The sequence below is a fragment of the Anolis sagrei genome, chromosome 2 (assembly GCF_037176765.1).
Source record: "Anolis sagrei isolate rAnoSag1 chromosome 2, rAnoSag1.mat, whole genome shotgun sequence".
Classification (NCBI taxonomy): domain Eukaryota; kingdom Metazoa; phylum Chordata; class Lepidosauria; order Squamata; family Dactyloidae; genus Anolis; species Anolis sagrei.
This window is the reverse complement of record NC_090022.1, coordinates 167,643,799-167,669,805: the sequence shown is the minus strand read 5'-3', so window position 1 is coordinate 167,669,805 and position 26,007 is coordinate 167,643,799. Positions and strand designations below refer to the sequence as shown.

The 26,007-nt window shown below is 38.0% G+C and overlaps 1 protein-coding gene across 9 annotated transcripts in view; it reads left to right on the top strand.

Annotated features, from left to right (window-relative positions):
* POSTN (periostin) overlaps nt 1-26,007 on the top strand; it is a 91,068-nt gene that overhangs the window by 13,930 nt on the left and 51,131 nt on the right. For all 9 annotated transcript variants that reach the window (XM_060763451.2, XM_060763448.2, XM_060763450.2 and 6 more), the window contains exons 3-7: nt 6,653-6,717; nt 7,086-7,243; nt 8,454-8,618; nt 9,726-9,872; nt 18,646-18,787. In XM_060763451.2, the coding sequence (XP_060619434.2) occupies nt 6,653-6,717; nt 7,086-7,243; nt 8,454-8,618; nt 9,726-9,872; nt 18,646-18,787 (677 nt within the window). The remainder of the gene's footprint in view (nt 1-6,652; nt 6,718-7,085; nt 7,244-8,453; nt 8,619-9,725; nt 9,873-18,645; nt 18,788-26,007) is intronic.

Sequence of the window (26,007 nt, the reverse complement as noted above, 5' to 3'; positions counted from 1 at the left end):
CAGAAATTTTCTGACCCTTTGGGCATATTCTTTGCTGGCCACATTTTTCACATGCTCATGCTTGATATTGTCCAGCTGTAGTATGCCCAGATATTTATAAGCTTCAGGCTGATTGCACTTTATGGTCTGTCCATTTGGCATCTCATTTGGCAGGGGGCATAGTTCCTTTTCTTGGGAGGGATTGGGGTTTGCAGTTAGGCAGTGCTAGGTATATTTCAGCTGATACTACAAAGAGGAGGCAGATCTTATTTAACTACTTATCAGGTCCATCTGGCTTTGTCAGCAGTCATATGAACACTTATATTTTGTATTGAGCAAAACATCCTAAATAGCCAGTATGTGAGCATATTGTTGTAGTAGAGCCTGTTAGTAACACTGCAAGTGGTAGTATGGGTGTCAGAAGGGGGGAAAGGAGTGCTCGTGAGCAAGAGCTAGATGAGGAACAACAAAGGAAAAGGATCCGGGATATACTTATGTCACCTACTGATGAAGACTCCTTCAAAGGGTTTTCTGAGAGTGAAGGGTGAGGAGGAGGAAGGAGATACAGTGGATGTGAATAGGGGAACTAAGAGGGTTACTCAGGAGCAGGAATCGGATGAGGAAGAAGATCCAGGATATACTTACTGCTCCCACAGTCTTTCATGGGTTTCTCTGAGAGTGATGGGTCTGGGAGTGATGGGGATGGGGATGGCACACTGGATTGGACCAAGGTTCAAGAGGTTTGAGATGTATGTACTCAGCCAACGTCTAGTGACACATTTGTGGGGTTTTCTACTGGTGGGGATTGGCAATCGGGAGATACTGCTGAGTCTTGGGGAGATCTAAGTCTTGACAAAAGATGGAAGAGTTGAGGGGATGGGTGTCAGCATTCAGGTGTGGAGGCAAGGACAGCTGTAAGGGATGACGGCAGGGTGGGGGTCAGCTCATCATCAGATGATGAGGTGTAAGATAAAACTAGGCACTGAATACTCATGCAGAAGGCAAAGTGTTAGTTTTGTGCCTTGGGTTTTGTCACTGCCACTTTCGTGTTGGGTTTGGGTCCTGGATCTGCAGGTTGCTGCTTCCGTTCATGTTACAGCTTGGCTTGGATTTCCCCGTCTTTGACTTTGGACTGGTTTTTGACTATGGCGCTGCCTACGTGGACTTTGGAACCTCACAACTTTGGACTTGGCTTACTTTGACCTTGAACTTCGTTTGACTACGTTTCCTGCTTTGCAGCTTTTTGTTTGTTCACCCTTTACTTGCTGTGTTACTTTGCGTGACTTTTGAAGCAGTTTAGTTTAATCCGGATCTTTTCTCCGGATAATCTGGATTATTCATTTACTTTGTTTTTTGAACTGGAACTTGCTGGTACTTTTAAGTTTGACCAGGGACACTGAAGTAAGTGTCTCTGGGTCTCTTTTGTTTTGTGTTAATAAACTCAACTTTTGGACATACTCCTGAGTCTGGCTTCCGACACATATATTCCAGCTATTAGTTCTGCACCATACAATATTCCATGACCAGCAAATTTAAAATAAAGAAAGAAAAATATATACTAACCTATTTCATTTGCATAATTCACAGAGATCACAAAAGCAATATTTGCAGGAATGTAATTGTGAATTATCACCATTTATTTTTTAAGTGCAAAATAGCCCCAGCTCCTTTTCCTCTGTCGTCAAAATCCTCTGCACATCCTTGGAGAAAGATGTCCGTTGTTTGCCCAAGGGAAGAGCCCTCCTCAAAGCAACAGAGTACTGTTTGTACTTGAGGAAATGCATTATACTACAGCTAGCAATAGGAGTTAGATGTGCTTGCCAAATTTATCATCTGGCGAAATAACTAAACCAAGAAAACAAAACCAGAAAACCACAACAGTGGTTTCAGCTGTAGAAAGCTTAAAGAGATTATGAGAATGTAAAGTGTTAAAAAGATTACTCTATTGGAAATCCAAAGGAAAACAAACTCCTTTCCATATATGGGTGGGCTTTGGAGTGAGGCTCATGTACTCCTATCTTTTGTGTCCTACCTTGCCCTTTTTTGTAGATGAGAGCAGATCAGAGGGAACTCCTGTTTTGCTCAGCAGGGTTAAGCCTCAGCTCACACAAAATGCATGTCCTTTGCAGGAGTCAGATTAAATGAGCAAAAAGACTGAGCTGTTTGAGGGTTGCTTCACTTCTGAGCTTTTTCCCCCCTAGTTCTTAAGAAGACTTAAGGCGGGAGATTTCAGCCAATCCTTAGAATCTGTCCTTTCTCCAAATATCTTCCCACTTCATATATATGTGATGTATCAGCCTTTCTGGTTACACTGAACCATGAGGGGACCATATGAGTTTGCATAGTGAAAGCCAAATGACAGGAACTCCTGGAGTCTTCCAGAGGACACATATAATGTGCTTAAAGACATGTCAATTTTGTCTTTACTAATAATATAATATATTATATGTATATTGTATATACATATAATATTTAGAATATTATAATGTAATACAATATAATACTAGTAATAATAATTCAATATTATAATTATAATTATATATTTACATTACATGTAATATTACTAATAATATTACAATATAATGGTATAGTGCAATATAGTAATATATACTGATATTGTACTATGCTAGTAATATAATATATTGTATGAAAATATATATTGTAAGCCGCTCTGAGTCCCCTTTGGGGTGAGAAGGGCGGCATATAAATGCCGTAAATAAATAAATAAATAAATAAAGGAATATGATCATCCAAAATATACTCAAAGAACATTTTGACTCTAAGTATTATAGCTTGGCAAATGTTATGCCTCATCTGCATTAAATTTACGTTAAACTGATCTTTTTCCCTACTGCATGGGGGGGGGGAGGCAAAGCTGCTTACAATTCTGCCTTTCTCGTCTTTTTCACTTGGGCTCTACTTTTGGCCCCATGGGGTTTTTTCCTACTGTACCATGAAGACTTCCATGTAGTTTATTGACATGTTTACAGACAGCATGTTTGTAGCAAGTGAGCACAGTAGCTTAGGTCAGGGCTCTCAATCTTTGTACGCCTAATTGTTTCCTGGTGGTCACATTTTTATCCCCACTAGGACTATTGCATTCCCATTCCTAATTCAATGTGCCCTGCAAAGTGCTCTGATATGCCAGAAATCAATGAAATGACCTTACTGGGGCTATATCTAGACTGCCCTATATCCCAGGATCTGATCCCAGATTATCTGATTATCCCAGATTATCAGGCAGTGTAGGTAGATAATCTGGGATCAGATCCTGGGATACTGCAACGCGCTCTACATGGGGTTGCCTTTGAAGACGGCCCGGAAGTTTCAAATGGTCCAGCATGCGGCAGCCAGGTTACTAACAGGAGCGGAGCTCAGGGAGCACACAACTCCTCTGCTGCATCAGCTCCACTGGCTGCCAGTTTGCTACCGGGCTCAATTCAAAGTGCTGGCTTTAGCCTATAAAGCCCTAAATGGTTCCGGCCCAGCCTATCTATCTGAATGCATCTCTTCCTACGAACCCTCCAGGAACTTAAGATCGTCTGAGGAGGCCCTGCTCTCGATCCCACCTGCTTCACAAGCACGTTTGGTGTGGGGAGAGACAGGGCCTTCTCTGTGGTGGCCCCTCGGCTGTGGAACTCCCTGCCTAGGGTATTAGATCAGCCCCCTCCCTCCTGACTTTCTGAAAACGAGTAAAAACTTGGCTCTTCGGGCAAGCATTCGGAACCCCGGAATAAATAGACAAACTAGAGCTGGAAAATGACCCAGGAACGACCAAGACTTGGCTCCTCCTCCTCTGCTCTAGCCAATCCCAGGAGACCGCCAGCTCCTCCCATCTTCTAACTTTCCTCTCTCAAGATGGCTGCTTTCCTGGCAGACACTCTCAAAATTGAGGTTTGCCATACTGTCTTCCCAGGCTTCTACTGGGAGCCCCCGGTGGCACAGTTGGTTAAACCCCTGTGCCGGCAGGACTGAAGGTTCGCAGGTTCGAATCCGGGGAGAGGTGGATGAGCTCCCTCTATCAGCTCCAGCTCCTCATGTGGGGACATGAGAGAAGCCTCCCACAAGGATGATAAAACACCAAATCATCCGGGCGTCCCCTGGGCAACATCCTTGCAGGTGGCCAATTCTCTCATACCAGAAGCGACTTGCAGTTTTTCAGGTTGCTCCTGACACAACAAAAAAAAATTTAAATTTTTTACTCTGGCCTATTAGGTAAGAGTCATTACATAGATCTATTTACACATTTATAGTTCTGGTGCGGCTCTCAACCTAGGAAAGTCATACATGAACTATGCGCTCACACACTCCTCCACAAATAAAATCTTACAACATTTTTGCGGTGTTTATATATTTTAATACCCTTGATAAAGTCCTAATCCACTCTTCTTACCCAGTTACATCTATGTAACCCATCACAAAGTCATCTTACTTTCACATGGGAAGGGAAGGGCTGTAGCCTAAAAGCTGGATTTTCATAAACAAATAGCAAGTAATTAAATGTAATAGTTTATAGTTTTAAGTTGTTAAATGACTCAGTTAAAGGTAAAAATATGTTTTCACTGATTAATATAAACCAGTAAACTGAATTCCTTTACATCCAGCACTCTTACAGGGTACATGATTACTCATTTAGACAATATCTATAAGCAGGAATGGAGCTACAGTTAATAATAGTTAGGCACATAGAAAATGAATGTCATAATGCAACCAGTACTTCCTTCTTAAAGAAGTTATCTCTTAAAGGGAGACGTAAAGAATAAAAGCCATGTGTGCTTTGGTCTAAATGCAATACTCTACTTTCAACTAAACAGACTGCTTGAATTAATTGGAATTATACATCAATTTTGACTTCCATCCAGTAATCGACTTATTCTACTCAAGAATCCTCATATAGAGAATTTTTTTTCCTGTTGCTCAGGAGCATAGGATGAACCAATGGATCAAGCTACTAAACCATCTATCCACTTTAAATCCTGTGGCTTCCTCCTGCACTATTCTGGGCTTTGTAGGTTAGGGGGGACTAGGGCCTCTCTGACTGAGCAGTTGAAAGGTTCTCCCTAAATTACAAACCACAGAATTCTGTAGGAGGCAATCACAGGATTTAAAATTGATAGATACTATGGTGCATGCCTGCACAACATGTGGCCTGGTGGCCAGATAGTTTTGTATTGCCCTCAGAGGCCCTGTAGTACTAGAGCAGAGTAGCCATTGGCACCCACTATTACCCCCTCCAAGTGTTTTACCTCTGTTTACTTTCTCTAACTTGGCTACACCACTCTTCCATGTTGTTTGCCTCTAGCTTGCCTCTGTCATCTCTTCCTCCAAAGGGAAAAAACACCAGCTCTCTAGTTTTTATCATGAAGTTGTTGCAGGGTGTTCATGGTGAAATAAGTTACTCTTTCACAAGCAAGAGAAATGAATAGTGTAGAACTGGCAGTTTTTCTCCCTGGAGAAGGAGCCAGCAGAGACAACCTAGATCCAAAGAGAAAGGAAGAGCGGAGGAGACAAGAACTGAGACACTTCTTTCTCTCAGAAAAGGACTGCTACTCACCACTATGTTGAGTGGAGGCAGGGAAATCAAGGGCCTGTCCAGACAGTACCTTTATTGCAGTATCTACCACAATCAAGGAGAGGCTATCTCGACAATGTTCTGGACAGTCCCAAATCAATTCACCACAAACCAGGAAAACCCTGGTTTGTGGTGAATTAAATAGATAATGGATTTATTCCACACCTGCTTGAAAGGTGCAGGATAAATTCACTACTTCCGATGTCTGGACTACAGTCCAGACACAATTTCCACAGTAAATAAGCCCAGTAAATTGTGAGAATACTCAACCCTCCCCTGAAGCCCCCAGACCTCTTTGAAAAATAATGAAAAATTACCAGGCCTCCATTACAGGCTTTGAGCAGCTCTCCTGGCATGAAGAAATGACGGACCAGAAGAGCGGGGGGGGGGATTTTCCTCCCTGCCCCCCCCCCCCTCCTGGTGCATCATTTGTACGTGCCAGGAGAGCTATTCGAAGCCTGTAATGGAGGCTGGGTAAATTTTCATTACTTTTCAAAGGGGTCTGGGGGCTTCAGGGGAGGGGGGTAGGACCTCCAGACATCTGGACTCACTTTCTGGGGTGGGTGTAAACAGGCCCCCAGGAAAATCTGTGTTTTTAAAATAAAGCCTGTCTGGATCCACCCCAAGAGTAATCCATTCTACTGTTTGCTCTGAGTCACCCTCTCACAAACCCTGGGTGAGGTGCTAAAAACCTATCATTCTAATGTTAACCAGGTCTGCATCAGTTGTGAATATATTACTGAGCTCAGTTTTGTAACAGAACATAAGAATACAGAAAGCTTGCACCTAGTCTAGTATCACAGATCTTGAATAGCAGCAACATTTCTCCAGGCATAATTCTAGTCCTCCCTAGAAATTCTCAGTGTATCCAGAAGGTCTCTCATCCAGATATTAATTCAGCATCAGACAGACAGCTTTCAGAAAATCAAGGGAGATTATAATTTGGATATGAACAAATGGCTTTGCATTTGTACTTTTCTAATTCTAGTAAGCAACTTTTGGTGCATTTCGATTTAAAAAATTGTGGTGGAGGTGGAGAAGGAGAGATTAAGATGCTGTGGAAATGAAGTGATATTTTACTCATCCTCTGGTTCTCTACAGAACTGTTTTATACGAATGCTGCCCTGGCTACATGAAGATGGAAGGTGAACGTGGCTGTCCAGCAGGTATTGTATTCCCAATGAGAAGAGAAATTGGGATTATGCATCCATAATGTTCCTGCTATGAAGCATTTCTTGAAAGAACCTTCACTTGTCCAATATAGTCACCTCTCTCTTTTTAAGGGCATGAATATATATGATTGTATTTTGCTATTTTAATGTTTTAGTGTGATTTAGAATATGATGTTTTAATGACTGTCTGTAATATTGATGTTGGAAACCGGCCTGAGTCCCTCGAACTGCTAAATAAATAAAATAAAATAAATCAATGTGAAAATGTTCTACTCATATGAGTGGTGTAACATGTAAAGTGGGCATTGGTAGAAATGTAGAAAAGTATAAGTTTAATCCTCCTGACAATTTCTCTCTTTCAGTTGCTCCCATAGATCATGTCTATGGCACTTTGGGCATTGTGGGAGCTACTGCCACTCAGAGATACTCCGACATGTCAAAGCTGAGAGAAGAGATCGAAGGACCTGGCTCTTACACATTCTTTGCACCAAGCAACGAAGCCTGGGATCTTTTGGACCGTGTAATTATCTCCATATTTTAAAAGTATTCCAGCAGGAAAGGGGAATAGTTACACCAAAGAAAGTGATCAGTAACGGGGGGGGGGGGGGGGGGGGGGAGTTCAGAAAGTGAATGGGGGAAATAGTAACTGAAATTAAGGGCCCTTCTACACTTCCCTAAACCAGGGAGAAAGTGAGTTTAAATAACTTGCTTCTTCCCAGGTTTCTGTTCCCACCTCCAACCCAGCAGTGCAGTACAGTCCTCCTGGTGCATGAAAATGATGTCAGGAGGTGGAAGGAGGATGGAAATCACTCCCCCTTCTCCTGACATACAATTTTCGTGCATCAGGAGTACTCTTTAGAGAGGCCCCTCTGGTAAGGTTTTTTCAGGAAAATGGTGGGCTGGAGGGGAGGGGGTGGGCACCCGCCCATTCCCTCTGAGAACTGAGGTGGCTGTGGGGATTGACCCCCGGGACTGTGGAAGCAGTTCTGGGAGTCAATCCCCACAGGCCCAGTACCAGGAAAGAACCAGACCTTAGCTTAATTTCCAGATCTTTTGGGGTGTTTAATTAATGCAGAACAAACAGGGAAAACCCAGTATTCTCCACATTAATTTGCTTTTACCTGAGGCATCATTTAGATACTTCAGGTAAAAGTGAGACAATTCCTGCATTTTGGGCTGTCTTAAAGAGCCCAAAAATAGTTAAAAACATAACTTAAAATTAAGGAAGACATAAAATGTTGCAAGTAAAGCCATGTTGACTTTAAACATAAACAAAAAACCAAATAAAGCTACAAAATGGAGATGCTGGGATCTTCACCCTAACACTATATTTCCTATCTATCCTATTTAATCATTTCTGCCTGAAATGACTCAGGCAATATTGAAAGCTAGTGTGATGTATTTGGCACCTTTTGGTTAGCCAAATAAAAGTTGTTGCATATATTATAGAGTTTGTTGTTTATTAAAGATTTACAAGAAAATAAGCTGCAGTGGGGGGGGGGGTAGTTTGATAACAAGTGGTGCCGTGGGACTTCGAAGTAGCAGCTATTAATTTTGTTAGATGACCATGAAATATAAGCCTAGTAACTTATCCAAGCATTACGTTTCTTATTATTAACTATTAGCATTCTAAAAGATTTGAAAAGATGGTTTACTTGTGGTGGAGAAATCTGCCTATATGGCTGAGTGATATTATTTCTGCAAGATTTTAACTGAGTCTTTCTCCCCAGGAAATCCACAGTGGCCTGATTGAGAATGTAAACATTGAGCTGTACAATGCCCTCCATAACCACATGGTAAACAAGCGAATGCTGACCAAGGACCTTAGGAATGGCATGACTCTGGTCTCTATGTACAACAACCAAAACCTTCACATAAATCACTACCCTAATGGTGTAAGTCTGTTTCCCTTTTACAGAATTCTACTAACACAAAACCTGAAGTCGGGAAGAGGACAATTTATGTTAAGTACGAAGTTATTAAGAGCTATGTATTTTTTAAAAAAAGATTTATGTCCAGCTGCCTAATAAATCTAATCAATCTATAATTAATTAAATCCAGGTAGCTTACAAATATTAAAATTAATAAAAGAATAAAAGATACATATAAAACAACCAGCCGTTAAAAGTCCAATTAAAAGACTGAGAGTTTAAAGATGCTAAAATCCCTAGATGTTTTATTAAGGAGTTTCCCTAGTTCACAAAAGACATCAAACTAGTACCAGGGCTAGTTTCTTAAATAGGGCAAATATTAATATGCAGGCACATGAAGTCCCATTGATTCTGACTGAAATATTTGGAATCTAAACCATTTGTATTCTTACATTTAATTATAATGTTCTCAGTGTAAACTTCATGATAACTAATGAAGCTCTAACCTTATGTTTTGAGAGAGACAATATTGGTTAAGGCTCTATCTACACTGCCATATCATGCATGCTAAACTTGAACTGGATTATATGAGTCTACATTGCCATATATTCCAGCTCATTGCAGTTAATCTGAATTCTAACTGCATTAAATGATCTCCAGCTTTAGATCTCCAGAAGAGCAGGGTTTGAACCCCTGCTTAGGCATGGAAACCCACTGGGTGACCTAGGGCAAGTCACACTATCAGCCTCAGAGGAAGGCAAAAGCAACCCCAAGAAATCTTGTCAAGGGTCACTATAAGTAAGAGTTGAGTTGATGGTAGTTACTAACAACAAAACTATGTGATTCTCTTTAATTGCAATCAGCTTAAAATCTGTGACTGCTACCAACCCTGTAATACTAGGGAATGAAATGTAACTTACAAGCAAGAAGATATTGCAAAATATGTACCATTTAGATTGTTTCAATAACATTGCACATTGCATAAACAAATTATAAAAAAGAATAAAAAAACAAAGAAATATGTAAATCTGCCAGCATATACCTTTGGTTGCCAACAGCCAAAGAGAAAGAGAGGCAATTATATAGCAAGTTTTCTTCTGAACATTTTCTCACACTATTCTCGAAATATAGGTTGTCACCGTTAACTGTGCCAGAGTCATCCATGGCAACCAGATTGCGACAAATGGTGTTGTGCACGTCATTGACCGTGTGCTGACCCCCGTTGGAAATACAATCCAGGACTTCCTTGACGTAGAAGATGATCTCTCTTCTCTCAGAGTAAGTTTTCTGTTTTCTTCACTGATGTTATGCTCTTTAGCCTTTTAATTGAATGCAATTAGTACCCCTAAATAAAAAAAGGAGACAATTAAGTCCAAAATAAAATAAGCTTAAATTGATGCAATGTCTCAAGATACTCAATTATTCAAAATATCTTGGTATTTCAGTGGGATTCATCATATTCCAACAGTTTTCTATTTTTACCCTTTCAGAGATTGAACACTTCTGGCTGAACATGTTGTCTCTTTGTTGACAAAGTTGTTTATTTCCAGAACTGTGCCAAGTACACTTCTGGGATAAATTCAGTCATGAATTTCACCCCTCCTGGTTGATGAGAAAAAATATTTTAAATAATTCTGGGATGGTAGCATGTTCTGTCAGGTATAGCTTTCATGTACAATTTTTCCATTCAGTAGGGAATGGCAATAGATGATCTATTGAAGGAACTAGCGGAGGTTGTTTCAGAAACACTGGCAATCATCTTTGAGAGTTCTTGGAGAGTGGGACAAATCCCAGCAGCTTGTAGGAGGGCAAATGTGGTCCCTATATTCAAGAAGGAAAAAAGGATGACCCAAATACTGTACTTTCTGGAATATAAGATGACTTTTTAACTCTGGAAAATCCACTCAGAAGTCGGGGGTCAAGTAATATGCCGGGTATAAAATTTATTATATTAAATATTTTGGAAGGGATGCGTAAATGTTGCTTAAAGGGTGGGTGCTTATAGAATCATAGAATCATAGAGTTGGAAAAGACCTCATGGGCCATCCAACCCCCTGCCAGGAAGCAGGAATATTGCATTCAAAGCACCCCTGACAGATGGCCATCCAGCCTCTGTTTAAAAGCTTCCAAAGAAGGAGCCTCCACCACACTCCGGGGCAGAGAGTTCCACTGCTGAACAGCTCTCACAGTCAGGAAGTTCTTCCTAATGTTCAGATGGAATCTCCTTTCCTGTAGTTTGAAGTCATTGTTCCATTGCGTCCTAAAACAAGCTTGCTCCTTCCTCCCTATGACTTTCTCTCACATATTTAAATATGACTATCATGTCTCCTCTCTGCCTTCTATTCTTCAGACTAAACATGCCCAGCTCTTACGCCGTTTTTCATAGGGCTTGTTCTCCAGATCTAGACACTATACTCCTATTGATGCAGGCCAAAATCCCAATGGCTTTTTTTGCCACCACATCACATTGTTGGCTCCTTCTTTAGAAGTTTTTAAACAGAGGCTGGATGGGCATCTGTCAGGGGGTGCTTTGAATGCAATTTTCCTGCTTCTTGGTGGGGGTTTGGACTGGATGGCCATGAGGTCTCTTCCAATTTTATGATTCTATGATTCTATTTCTCTAAATACTTTCCCCCCAAAATTATTTACATATTCCCACCACATATGTATATATGTTCCTGATTCTTGGCATCCTCTCCAGCAATTTTTTGAGTAGTTTTTATTTATATTTGCTATTCTTACTGGTGTTAGGTACCATTTGCATATTAACTTATAGTAATTTTCTTTAACCCGTATTAATATATCCTTTAGATGTCTTTGTCTCTATAATTGTTTCCACTCTGTTTCATTTATTTTTATCCCTAAATCTTCTTCCCAGACCTCCTTGAGGATGTTGTTCTTTTGTTTTTCCTTCCTTTATTTCAATTATTATTTTATATACTTTACTAATTATTCCTTTCAAATTTTTGTGTTCCTCTAATTTTGTATTATTTTTTCGAATTGGTTAAGCTTACTTCCGTTCTTATTATTTTTTACCCACTTTTTAAACCATTGTTCTAATTGTATACAGTGGAACCATGTCAGTTTTATTTCTCTAAATTCTTCCATAATCATTTCCTTCTTCATTCCAACCTTTATCCAGTCCCCTATTTTGTCTAATTTTTTTCCTTTAACTTTTTATCCATTACTTTTTTTAAAAAAACTTGGAAATTTCTTTTCCAATATAATTGAGGTTATTATTGAACCATCTGCTATTAACATTCTCCTATATTTGTTCCATACTTCTAATATATTGCTCAACATTGGGTTTCTAATTTCCCTAGGTTTTTTTTTCTCGTAAACACTTTAAAAAATATATTCCAGATTTCTTCCTCCACTTTTTTTATTCCTTTCTTAGCCAATCGACAACCTCCTTTTTATCATTCCTTCTATAACCAATCTCAGTCTGCTTGCTTCATAATATTTTTTAATATTAGGGAGTACTAATGCTCCATCTTTTTGCAATCTGTACCATAACTGTTTGTTTAATCTATTTCTTTTACTACCATTACAATATTTATTTATCATTTGTTGCAATCTATTTAGCTCTTCTTCTGTAATCTGAAGTGGGAGCATTCTAAATATAAAATTTATCTTCAGAAGTATTTTCATTTTTACTAATGATATTTTTCCAAACTAAGATAAATGTATATTTTCACACTCTATTAATTTTTAACTACTTTTCTTAATGCTATTGCATTTACTTCTTCCATTTCTTTTAAGTCCTTTGTTATTATTACTCCCAGGTATTTTAATTTATTCTTAATTCTAATTCCCATTTTGCTCTGTTCTGTAAACTTGTAGACCCCTTTGTTTTCCCAAATATATCTAAATGATCCTTTATTTTATCCATTTTACCTACTATATTTTTAATAAATAATAATGTGTCAGCAGCAAATAAGCTCACCTTCTGCTTATCCTTTATTCTTACTCCTTCTAAGTTCTTATCTTTCCTAATGGCATTTGCAAATAATTCTATCACCATGGCAAACAAAACTGGTCATAGAGGGCAATCTTGCCTTGTTCCCATTGTCACTTTTATTTCTTTTGTCACCCCATTATTTATAATTACTACTGCTGAATTTCTTGAATAGTATTGTTCTAATAATCCTTTTATTCTACTGCCCATTCCAAATTTCTTCATAATCTCCCTTAATGTCCACCATTCCACACAATCAAAAGATTTCAATATATAAAGATAATATCCCTACTTTTATCTTTCTCTCTTGAATCACACAAATTTTATTTAATACTCTCCCTATCAAATTTGACATTGTCTTCCTTTTACAAACCACACTGATCTTTTTTTATATACTTGTACATGAATTTATTCATTCTATTGGCTATTATAGCAGATAAAATCTTTGCATCCTGATTAACTAATGATATGGGCCTATATGACCCTGGGTCTGTTAAATCTTTATCAGCTTTTGGTATTAATATTATTAATGACTTCCTCCATGATTCTGATATCTTTTCTGTACTTCATCTATTTCCATTATTCCGCTGTACAGTTCTAATAGTTTTGGAATCAATACTTCTCTAAAACTTTTATAATATTCTGTTCCCAGACTGTCCAGACCTGGAGCTTTCCCGGCTTTTAATTTTTTATAACTTCTTATATTTCCGTCTTCTTAATAGGTTGTTTCAATAGTTCTTTGGTCTTTCTCTTCCAACCTACTCTCCCAATTTTCCTCCACATATTTCCTAATTGTTTCCATGGAGCTAGCTTTTGTTTGGTATAGTTCATTGTAAAACTCTTCAAAGACCTTCAATTTTTCTTTCATAGATCTACATATTTTACCAGTTTTATCTTTTATCATTCTTCTTATTTATTTATTTATTTATTTATTTACCTTACTTATATACCGCTGTTCTCAGCCCGAAGGCGACTCACAGCGGTTCACAACAAATAAGAACAGCAAAAAATTCAATGCTACAGTATAAAAAACAGTTAATAACCTAACACATTACATAATTAATAACAATTATTACAATAACCATTCATTATAGTCTCATCATAAAAAAAATGATCCAAAAACATTATACCTTCCATTTTCTTTTCTTTCTTTTTTTTTTTTTTGGAGTGGATTTGGCTAACATCTTTGAATTCCTATCACTAAATTCAAAAAATTCCCTCCTTAAATATATTAAATTTTTGTGTACTTCATCTGTTTCCATTTTATCAAATTCCTCTTTTAAAAATGTGTATATCTCTCTTTATTGAATATTCTTTTTCAAGCTCCTCTAATTCTTTTCCTAGATTCCTTTTCCTTTCTTCTTGCCTTTTTTTGAGATTAATTGTCTCTTTTATGCATAACCCTCTCACAACCGCTTTCATTGTGTCCCATAGCACTCCTTTTGATACTTTCATTAAATCCCCAAATTTCTTGCCATTTTGATTTCACTCTATCCACAATCTCTCTATTGTTCAAAATTTTTGTATTCAATCTCCACCTCCTCATTTTATCATAATCACATTTCAAGACAATCTCAATTGACACCAGGGCATGATCTGAAATCTTGATAATTCCAGTATCAGCATTTAACAATTTACTTAACATGTTTTTAGAAACAAAAATATAATCTATTCTTGTATAAACTTTATGTACAGCCGAGTAGTATGTATATTTTTTCCTCTCCCTTTACCATTATTTCCTCCAATTCTCCTTTTTTCTCTGGTGTTCTTCCTTTCACCGTTCTCCTCCTCATCCTTTCAGTCTCTGTCTTGTTTCTTTATTATGCTTAGCTCCTTCAGTAGTTGACGTCCTTGCAAAAAATCAATTCTGTACCTAGGTTCTTGTGGGTTTTTTCGGGCTATATGGCCATGTTCTGGAGGCAATTTTTCTCCTGACGTTTCGCCTGCATCTATGGCAAGCATCCTCAGAGGTAGTGAGGTCTGTTGGAATTAGGAAAATGGGTTTATATATATTGATATATATATAGCCCTCTATAGTATTTATAGAACTGATTTTGAATGTCGGCATCTTTTGTGTATATCTTATCGTCTTCTTTAATTTGTGTGATAAATTGTGCTTGTTTCTTTTTTCTTATCCTTCTTGATAACCATTTGCCTGGTTTGTTGGCATTTTGGAAATTATATTGTTTCATGAATTTAAGTTCCTTGGCTGTTTGTTCTGCCTCTATGTATCGTCTTTGTTTATTTAGTATTTCTAAGTTACGTTTATGTTTGTTATTATTTGGGGATCTTTTGTACTCTTTCTCAATTTTTTTGATTTCCTGTTGGATGTTGCTCAGTTGCTTCTTCTTCAGTTTCTTCTTTCTAGCATTTTGCTGTAAAAATTCCCACTCGTCATGGCTTTGCTTGCATCCCAAATTGTGGTCTTCTTCATTTCATGAGTGTTGTTCAGTGTGAAGTATTCTTTCAAGATGTTCTTGTTCCTATCTATCTCTTCTTCAGATCTTAGTAGGGTTTCGTTTAGTCTCCATTTCCCTAGTTTGAGTTTTTGGTTTATAAGCAATTCTAAAGGACAATGGTCTGTATCTCTTCTAGGTAGTATTTTTATTTTGTCGACCTTGGCTGTTAGTGCTTTTGTTGTCCAGATGATGTTGATCCTGGACCATGTATTATGTCTGCTTGAGTGAAACGTATAGTCCCGTTCTAAATTATGATGGATTCTCCATGTGTCTTGCAATCCAAAGTCCTCCTGTATTTTGAGGAAACTATCCAGTAATCTTCCTTGGTCATTTTGTCTTTTTTTGTTCATTTTGATAGTTCGGTCTATTTTGCTGTCCATAACGCCGTTGAAGTCTCCCAACAATATTAATTCTTGTTCTGACAATGATTCTTTTAATATTTTTTTTATAAATTTTCCTTTTGGTCTGTTTGGAGCATAAATGGTGCAGATTAACAGTTTTTCATCTCCTCTCTCTATTGTTACACCTAGTATCCTACCTTCTGAGTCCTTAAATGCCATTTTTGCTGGTAGATTTTCCTTTACGTAGATCACTACTCCTTTTTTTTCAGTCGCAGATGAGTGAAATTCCTTTCCTAGATATTTTTGTGATAGATGTGCACTGTGTTTCTATGATATATGTGTCTCTTGAAGTGCAATTATGTCGTAATTCCCTTTCCTAATTTGATCGAAGATCCTTCTCCTTTTATTGGGCGAATTTAGTCCGTTAACGTTGTTGAAAAACATTTAAGCCTCCACTCCATCTTCTAGTTCTTCTTCTACCTTCTCTTCCTTTTCCTCTTCCAGTTTGTCTATGTTTTGTTTGACTTGGTCCTTAGGTTTTTCCCATTTAATTGATGAGGTTGGTGAATTTGTCCTAGCCCGTTTGTTTGGATTTCCTAGGTCTGGGGTTGGATTCTCTTCTTTACTTTTCATCAGCATATCATAAAAATCTTTAGCTTTCTCCTCTGATGTCAGCCAATATCGTTCTCCTATGAATGTTACCATAATACCTTCATTTTTCTCCCACCTAAATCTTATGTCTCTTTTTTTCAGTTCTTCTGTTAGGAAGAAATATTTTCTTCTTTTTGTTAGGGCTGTTGATGGTATTTCTTTCAGTATGGCTACCTTTTTTCATTTATGGTATACTGGTATTTTATTATTCTGTTTCAATATTTCATCTTGTGTAGTCTTCTTTGTGAAATGAGCTATTACGTCTCTTTCCGTTTTGTTACATCTTGCATAGTTTGTCGAGATCCTATATACCCGGTCCATTAAATCTTCAATATGGCTTTCCTCGCATTCCATCAATTTTGCTGTGATTCGGATTATGGTTTGTCTTATGTTCTCACTTGCTTCCTCCATTACATTTCTATATCTCAGTTGAAATTCCATATAGTTCTGTTCAAATTTTTCTTGTTTCTCCAGTCTGTCACTTTTTTCTGTCATCTTATCTATCCTGAGTTTTTGCTGTTCCTACACTGTTACTATCTGTTGATTTCCCTGTTTAAGTTCTTTCATTTCTTTCTGAAGGTCTGCAATGTATTTTTTCATCTCCCTTTTCAGTTCGGCCAATTCTTCTGAGATTTCTTTTTTCACCGTCTGCTGCTGTTCTTGGAGTTTATCCTGATTTTCCATTAGCTTTTCTTGTTGTTCTTTTAGGGTATCTTTTTTTCTGATAGTTTCTGTAGTTCTTTCATCACATCTCTCAGTGAGGGTTCTTTTGATGCCGGTTCTTCTTGTGTAGATCCTCTCCTGGATGTTGCTACATTTAATTTTCTCTCTTCCTTTTCTCTATCTTTCTCTCTGTCTCCTTTGGATTTCATATTTGCCATCTTTTATTTGTTTACTTGCTTGTTTACTTTATTTTTTATTTTTATATATTTTTATTATATTATTTTTTATTGTTTTTATAATTATTATTGTTGTTTTATTATTATTATTTTAATTTGTTCTCTTATGTACTGTATAATTTATGTATTATTTTATTACTGTATTGTTATAATATTATATTATTTTATTTTATGAATTGTGTATTTATTTTTATTTTATTTTACTTTATTGTATCTTAATATATTAATTTTCACTATATTGTTTACTTTATTATTTTTATTTATTTAATTATAGAAAGAAAATAACTTAATTTATTTATTATTTATTATTTATTATTTATTACTTCTGTTATTATTATAGTTTTTAATTATTGTTATTATTGTTATTATTTTTATTTTATTTTCTTGTTATTATTGTTATAGATTTCTTTTTTGTTTTTTGTTCTTCTATATTATTATTATTATTTATATATATATGTTATTGTTATTTTTATGTGTATATATATATATGTATTTGCCTTTTCCTCTGCTGTCTCACAGTATAATTTATAATTCTCTATCCATGCTATGTACTGTTTTTGTATTATTATAAATGGCAAGTGGAATAGCTAATTATTGTCTAAATTGCCTATATCGTATGTGTTATGCGTTTATTATTGCCCTTGTATGATCCTTTCCCTTTTGTCAGTTTTTCTTTCCGGATTTTCCTTTGTGCCTTTCCCTTTTATGTTGTTCCTAATGTTACTTGTTTGGTAAAATCTTCTATGGAAAGCTGCGTTTTTGCTTACTAGATTTCCTATTTCCTTCTTTCTTTTGACTGGGTTTTTGTGGGTTTGGTATTTAGCTGGTATGAGTCCTCTTTAGGTTAATTACGCTAGTTTATTACTTTCTGTGCCTCTACCTTGTCTCTCACACTCCTTCATCTCTCTTCTTACTTTGTCATCTCCAATTCTTCTTCCCTCTTTCCCTTCCTCCCCTCCCTTCTGCTACTGCCGGTAGCGCCTCGGCTTCTTCTTGTGACTGTTATTTCACCCTTTTATTTTCCTCTATGCTGTTTGACTTGTGACGCCCATTTGCTTTTACCTTTGTTCTTTTCTGGTCTGATTTTTTTTCCCCGCTTATTGTTTATTCCCTTTTGCCCTCCTTCCACCCTTCTTTTGCCTCCTCATGTTCCTCTTCTCTCTCTCTTTTCTGTTAATTGGCAATTGGAAATTTAGCCCATTTTTGGGAAATTTTGCCCAAATTAACAAAAAAATCAACTATTGCCTAACAGTTGTTCTGATGTGAGTTCTGGGAGGGAGGTTGGAGAGCATTCTTCATTTTGTAAGTCGAATAAAAAGAGTCAAGTACCCCTACTGATGTCAGTACTTTATGTACTTTAAATCAGTAGCCTATAAAGAGAAATGAAGCAAAACCAAAAGACCAAAAATGCTTCTGATATTTGATGTCATCATTTGACACGTATGTTACTCTTCTGGAAGCAAAATTGGTGTCTTAAAAATGATTCATAACATTTTGCTTATGATAAGGTGCAAAGTCCAACATCACCACTTCTTATTATTTTAATTTACCAAATGCAAATTTTCTAATGTTTGCATTATCAGTAATGTTTACCCAGCCTAATACAAATTGCAGATTTGCAGTGGTTGAACATTTTTCATCATTTTAAATCTTTGTTTGTTTATTTTTTTAATGTAATAATTGCAGTGTATTACCAAACATTTTGTCATATGCTTTTCATTTCAATTCTTTCTTTGATCTTAGGCAGCTGCCTATACGTCAGATGTGATGAATGTTCTTGAAAAACCTGGGCATTACACACTTTTTGCGCCTACCAATGAAGCTTTTGAAAAACTTCCACGTGGTGTCTTGGAGAGGATCATGAGTGACAAGGTGGCCTCTGAAGGTATTTCAATATGGTTTCAGTTTAGGAGGAAAAAATGATTTGTTAAATATGACTGACATCAAATTTGGCCTCCAAACTTCTCATATCGCAAGGTATGACCAACAATCATAAAAATTAAAATAAACCACCAAAAAGAACTAAAACATTCTAAAAAAGGAGAGAACAACACACAGAGCATGCGCACAGGGGTGGGGAGGGTGCACGCGTGCATGAGAGCTCCTCCATTGTCTCTCTCTCTCACCTCGGCTAAACAGTCCTCCTCGCTCTGGCTGCTTGCTTTCCCCGCCCCCCATTTGCTTTTCCTCATCGCTGAAAGAAGCATCAGCCAACAGGGAAGAGAGGGAGGGAGGCGGGGAGAAGCCCCGCTGCTCAGAGGGAGGGAAGGAGGGAGCCCCGCAGGGGTCTGTTGTGCTACTGGCAGTGAGGGCAGAGCGGTGTTTTCATTGCTGGCAGCTCCAACAGTGCAGGAGGGAGTTTGGGGAGACATGGGCTGCACAAAATTGACCACTCCCTTGGCCCATAAAGGTGTGTGTGCATGTGCCTCATACAGATTATTATGAAGCTGAGGCTGGCCATTTGTCAGGAGTGGTTTGATTATGTTTATCCTAAGGGATAACAGAAGAGGCTGAACTGGATGGCCCTTGGAGGTCTCTTCCTACCTTATGATTCTATTATTATTATTATTATTATTATTATTATTAATTCTGTTATTAACCAGCATCTGAATGGCCATCTGTCAGGAGTGCTTTGGTTGTGTTCCTCCCTTATGGCAGAAGGGGCTGGACTGGAATGCCTTTGGAGGTCTCTTTCTACCCTACTATTGTATCATTAATATTAACCAAAGTCTGAATGGCCATCTGTCAGGAGTACTTTGCTTGTGCTTCTCCCATATGGTAGAAGGGGCTGGACTAAATGGCCTTTGGAGGTCTCTTCCCTCCCTTCCCATCCCATCACTTTCTCTTCTGGGCTTGGTGTCACCGCCAAAGGGATCCCTGCTTGGCACAGAGGCAAGAAGGCGAGCATGCCACTTAAGCCCCACAGAGAGAGAGATAAAATGACTGAAATCCTTTCAGCAGCAGCAGGAGGAGGAGGAGGAGAATGATCCTGGCAGGTCAAGGCCACCCCTGAGCATCAACAGAGTGCCTCAGGAGAGTGGTGCATGTTGGTGGGGAAAACTTTATAGCCCTTGTGGCCTTTTAGGAAGGGGAAGGAAAAGACACCACTGTACAATTACAGGCAGTCTTCAACCTACAAACAAGATCCGTTTTCTAGGTTTGCTCTTTGGTTGCATTTGTATCTAAGGCCCCTTCCACACACCTGAATAAAACCCCACATTACCAGATTTCACCAGGACCCTTCCACACATCCCTATATCCAGAATATCTAGGCACAATAACCCACAATATCTACTTTAAACTGGGTTTTCAGAGAGCCCTTCCACACAGCCTTCTAGCCCAGAATATCAAGGCAGAAAACCCCACATTATCTGAGTGTGGACTCAGAAAACCTAGCTCAAAGCAGATACTGTGCGATTTTCTACCTTGATATTCTGGGATAGAGGGCTGTGTGGAAGAAAGGAAAGAAAGAGGTAGAGAAGGAAGAAAGCAGAGAAAGGAAGAAAAAAAGACAAGGAAGGAAAGAAAGAGGGAGGGAAGGGAGAAAGAAAGGAGGAAAAGGGGGGAGGGAAATTTGGCCACAGCAACGCGTGGCGGGTACAGCTAGTACTTTATAAATCAATTAAGTTGTGGAGGATATAAGCAACCTTCTAGCTGCTTTCTTGCTTCATGCTCAGCCCTCAGCATTCCTAAGTGATTGCAGAATACCTCCTTAGTGATCTGCTCCAGAATCTTTCTTGGTATTGATGCCAGGCTGACTGGACAGTAATTGTTTGGGTCCTCTTTTTTCCCTTGTTGAAAAAACGGATTTTTTCCTCAAAAACGGATTTGCCCTCCTCCAGTCTGCTGGGACTTCTCTTGTTCTCCAAGAATTCTTAAAGATTATTGCAAGTGGTTCTGAAATGACTTCTGCAAGCACAGCAGGTTATTTTTTAAATATATATAGTAATAATTTTTATATGTGAAAAAAATACAGTTATATAGACATATACTATACATTTTCCCCTCTTTCATTTACATTCACCCCTATGCTCCCCTTCTCCAGAGTCTTCTTTTCTTCTAAAGTCCCACCAAAAGTTCAATTCTTCATTTGGAGGTAAATTCCTGTCTTCTTTTTCCAATATTTTTTTCTAATTTTTTTCCCTTTCTTCTTGTCTCCTTTTAAGATTATAGGTTTCTTTTATGCATAATCATCTTGCCATTGACTTCATAATGCCCCATAATATATTTCTTGATACATTATGATTGATGTCCCATATTTCTTGCCAGTTAGAGCCAATTCTCATAATTTCCTCATTGCTTTTTAGTCGCTTTTTAGCCCCTAAGATGTCTCATTGCTAAGTCCTGTCTCTTCTCTTCTATCTTTGTGGATTCCTAGTTCCCTTAGTAGCCTTGTTCAGCTGAGTTGATTTTGTATCTCCTTCTGAAATGACTTCTGCAAGCTCAGCAGGTTATTTACATTCAAATGTGTTATTCAAATATTGAAAATGGATCTGAAACAACTCCTTCGATACAAGAGTAGTTCATCTGGCCCTGGAGATTTAAATTCATTTAGAGTAGCCAGGTATTCTTGGACTATTACTTTACTTATTTTGGGTTGCATTTCCCTTATTACATCTTCAGCTTCATATTGGGCAGCTTGAATACAAATCTTCTTTTGGGGGAAGACTGAGGCAAAGAAGGTGTTGAGCAGCTCTGCCTTTTCCCTATCTCCATGTCTCTATGCTGTCAGCTTCACTAGTGGGCAAGCAGCTATGAGACAACACATAAAAAATATGAATTGCTTCAATTAATCTTTGTATAAGGTGTTATCATTACATAACAATGGAAGAACTGAGACCATGGAAGGCAGGGAAAGGCCTCTAGTATCTAGTACTTCTTCTCGCATTTCTTGTGTCCAATACTCCTGGCTGCCATCTCTCGTGGTTTGCATAGTGGCTAGTGAAAATCAACTTCAGATCATTTGTAAGGGCAAGAAGTTGTATACTATAAAATAACAGCTGAAATGAAGTGGTCATGTCACAGAGTCCCACCTCTAAAATGCTGTGCTTATTATATTGAGCTGATAAAACTGTTGTAGCACATTTGAATGTAAATAACCTGCTGAACTTGCAATGCTTCCACCAGCTAAGCTCTAGTAAAAAAAGTTTTGCATTTAAATATCCTCAGTGCAGCTCAAATTGTTAACCTTTGTGCCCCATAAATCTATCCTTTCTATTAAAAAGGGAAGGGAACTCTCATTTAGTGACTTACAGCTAACATCTGTCTAGCTCATTCAGAAAAGACAATTAATACATGAGGAGTGTAGGAGTGAAAGCTTTCCTTCCTTCATATTACAAAAGAAAGAAAGAAAGGGTATCAAGGGAGTAATGCTTTAGACACAGGATGTCTGGAAGTAATCACTAGAAAGAAGCCATGTCACTGTCTCCCAAGGGATTATCTCCATCTTTCTAAGTATGACACAATTTTATTCTAACATGGAATTAGCTAATATGAAAGTGTTTAGTTTGTTTGATTTAAATAACATCCCTGATGAAAGTGTATTAATGTAATCTTAGGCCATTAATTATCCTCTTCTTTTTCTGTGGGTGTAAGTGTCTACATTCTTGATGATTTTTCAGTAGAAATGTATTTTGCATAAGCAGTACTAAGATGAATAGAAACAGGGAACAGTGTGTGAAAAAACATGGTTTCATATACTCATCGCAGCTTTAAAGCCTTAAAATTCCCCCCTATGTGTGCATTTGAATTAGATATCCATAATTTGGAGGAAAAAAACAGACAGCATTTTTGTACAACTTAATACTGATCAACAAACATAATGTCAAATTTAGATCTGTCAGGAAAGAAGAGATTTGTTCCAAGCAATATCTTAAAAAATAACATAATTTTTGATAACTCATTTCCAAATCAATCCCAGAGAATTTGATTAATGACTAATATAAATTTCCGATCCAAAAATACTTGCTTGTTCAGCATGCCAGCTGAGAAAAGCCCAACATGCAGGGAATTTCCCCTGCCCTGCTAGGTTGATTAGTGCACTTGGCACCAAACAAATGCTGTGCGAAAGAGAAGACAGTAAAACCTTTGCTTCCATTTTGTCACAATAATAGCACACAAATGTTTAAACAGAAAAAGGAAGGATCTTCACATTGAACAAGATAGGCTATTGAGCATGAAATGGCCCAATTTTGTTCTTGAAAGGCACCCCCCCCCAAAAAAAATCTTCATCCCCTGCCTTAAGAAGTTACTTTGATTCATATACCCTTGGTACTTGAAAAGTTGATCAACATCTGATAACAGCTCTATAAGGAGGCCATTAAGTTGGTTCTATAGATAGAGGAGAATTGTGTTGGAGTAGCATTTTGATACAATTCAATCCAACTAAATCTAATTCATAGCCCCTGTATCAAAATATGAACCAGAATGCTGTAGCATTTTGATATCTGGACCTTCCTTAAGGTTATGTTCAATTCTACCAATTAAAGTATAGATAAAAATATACCTATTATGGGAAATCCATATATGGTGGATGAAAGGGTAAATTTTAAAAATGCACATTACAATGCCAAAACTTGGAATTTTTCACCACAAAATGTGAGCAATTGGAGCAAGGAAACATGTGTAGTCCGCCTCTCATATTATCTAGGGTTTGGAATACTTTACTGTTATGAAAGTGGGAGGAAAGATGAATAAAGAAAATACTGATTTATTTTTTTTACCTGAGAGAACTCTTCTCTAGGTTCTCCAGCATAACTCTATGGTCAACTTCCACCTGCAGGTGACTGTATAATTCCTACAAATGTCAAGAGAAGTATCCTCTCTAGGAATCGCTAGGTCATCCAGCACAACTTCCAGTGGCCAGAGTTGCAATGGAGGACCTAAAAATTCTTAGAGATAACATATTAATTAAATCCCCAAAAATCAAACCCACAAATGTAGAGGGCTGACTGTACATGCATTTTATTTTTTTAAAGTGAAGACTGATATAGAAGCTGGACACCATGAGTGGAAATCTATGGAAATGTGACAAAATGCTCAAAGGCAATATGGGCCATTTTCCCCATTCCAAAGTAGTTATGTCTTAAGATGATTTTCTGCTGTGGTTTCTGGTTTTGAGTTTTGCGGATGTCTTCATTCTATTATGGCTTTGGTTTGTAGCTGCTAACTAGAAGAACCCTTTAGTGACTTGAAAATGTTGTCTATATTGAGGTTCCTGTGCCAGTTGATGCTGAGTTTGGTTCACTAATAGATGGCACAATGGCTGAGCTGTGAAGCAGAAAAACCTCAGAACCAAAGTCAGCATAAACCCTCTTAAGCAAGACATTCTTCTCATCTATTCAGGGCTTCCCCACCAAGCACTATGCACCAAAACGATAAAGATTATGGCATTCCTTGTAGGATCAATACTGATTAGTTTATGGCAGCTATTCTGAATGTTAGGTAAATTGGGAAGAAAAACCCATAATTTAGGACACCATTTGCTTCTTATGTTGTTCTTATAGTTTGGACCACAGTCTCAGTTTTAATTTAAAATATTTATTTACAGATAATCCCTAGAAAATATATGTTGTATATTTATGAATAAGTCTAAAATTAAGTTAAAAACTTGAACCAAAATTTCTAGATTGACTTATCCATGGGTCAATGTAAATACATTCCACTTTCATTCAACAGACTGTTGACATAGTTTTCTTATATACATCCTTTAAAAATTAACATTTAACTAATTTTTAGTGTTAAAGCAACCTATGTTGCCCACCCCTTCTCCCTCCCTCCCTCCGTTCGATCACTTACTTATTCTATGCTATTATTTTTAACCATGCACACAATTTTCTTAATTTCTGTAAGATGTTTATGTTGGCAATATATGTACAACTGTTAAGGCTGTTATCTATAACACATTGACATTTGGTAGAACTGTACAAAATAAAATATAATGGACAAGGGGGGGAAATGTATATACCGCTACTGTATGTCAACTTTTACTGAAAAGGGAACCATACCTTTCTCTGAATCAAGGAACAAAAGGCAAGTGCTTAGTCCATCCTGGGAGAAGTTCAAAGAAGCACTGACCTTTTTATACTCTCTCCAATGCACCTCTTTGAATGGCAGTGGCCAGGGAAGCTAACGGCCCAAGGTGCACAGGGCTTCTCCTCTCCGAGGAACTTCTCAATTTATCCACAGGCTAAATTAAAATCTATAATTTTGTCCTCCCCCAAACTTGTCCTTGAGTTAAACACAATGTCAACTTGTACATGAGTATATATAGTACTACCTACTACTTAGGTGATCCCTCTTTGTCCGAGTAGGATAGTCTTCCAATATCAGTGTATTGGCAGTGGGTCCATAGATGGCTGTGGAGCCCAATTCTTGATCTGCATCTTCTCCCACAGTGGGGGCATCGGTTTCCAGGTGGAAGACGGTCCCGGTCGGGGTTGGCTTGACGTGCCTTTCTCTTGGCATGTTTCTCTCTTTCGCCCTCCATTCATGCCTCTTCAAATTCTACAGCACTGCTTATCACAGCTGACCTTCAGTTGGAGCACTCAAAAGCCAGTGCTTCCCAGTTCTCAGTGTCTATGCCAGAGCTTTTATGGTTCACTTTGAGCCTATATTTAAATCTCTTTTCCTGCCCACCAACATTCCATTTTCCATTCTTGAGTTCGGAGTAGAGCAACTGCTTTGGGAGATGGTGGTCAGGCATCCGGACAATGTGGCCTGTCCAGTGGACTTGATGGCAGAGGACCATCACTTCAATGCTGGTGGTCTTTGCTTCTTCCAGCATGCTGACATTTGTCTGCTTGTCTTCCCAAGAGATTTGCAAGATTTTCCGGAGGCAGCACTGATGGAATCATTCCAGGAGTTGCATATGACGTCTGTAGACAGTCCACGTCTCACAGGCATGTAGCAGGGTTGGGAGGACAATAGCTTTATAAACAAGCACCTTGGTATCCCTATGTATGTCCCGGTCCTCAAACACTCTCTTGTTCATTTGGAAAAATGCTGCACTCACAGAGCTCAGGCGGTGTTATATTTTGGTGTCAATGTTGACTTTTGTGGAGAGGTGGCTGCCAAAGTAGCAGAAAATGTCAACATTTTCTGATG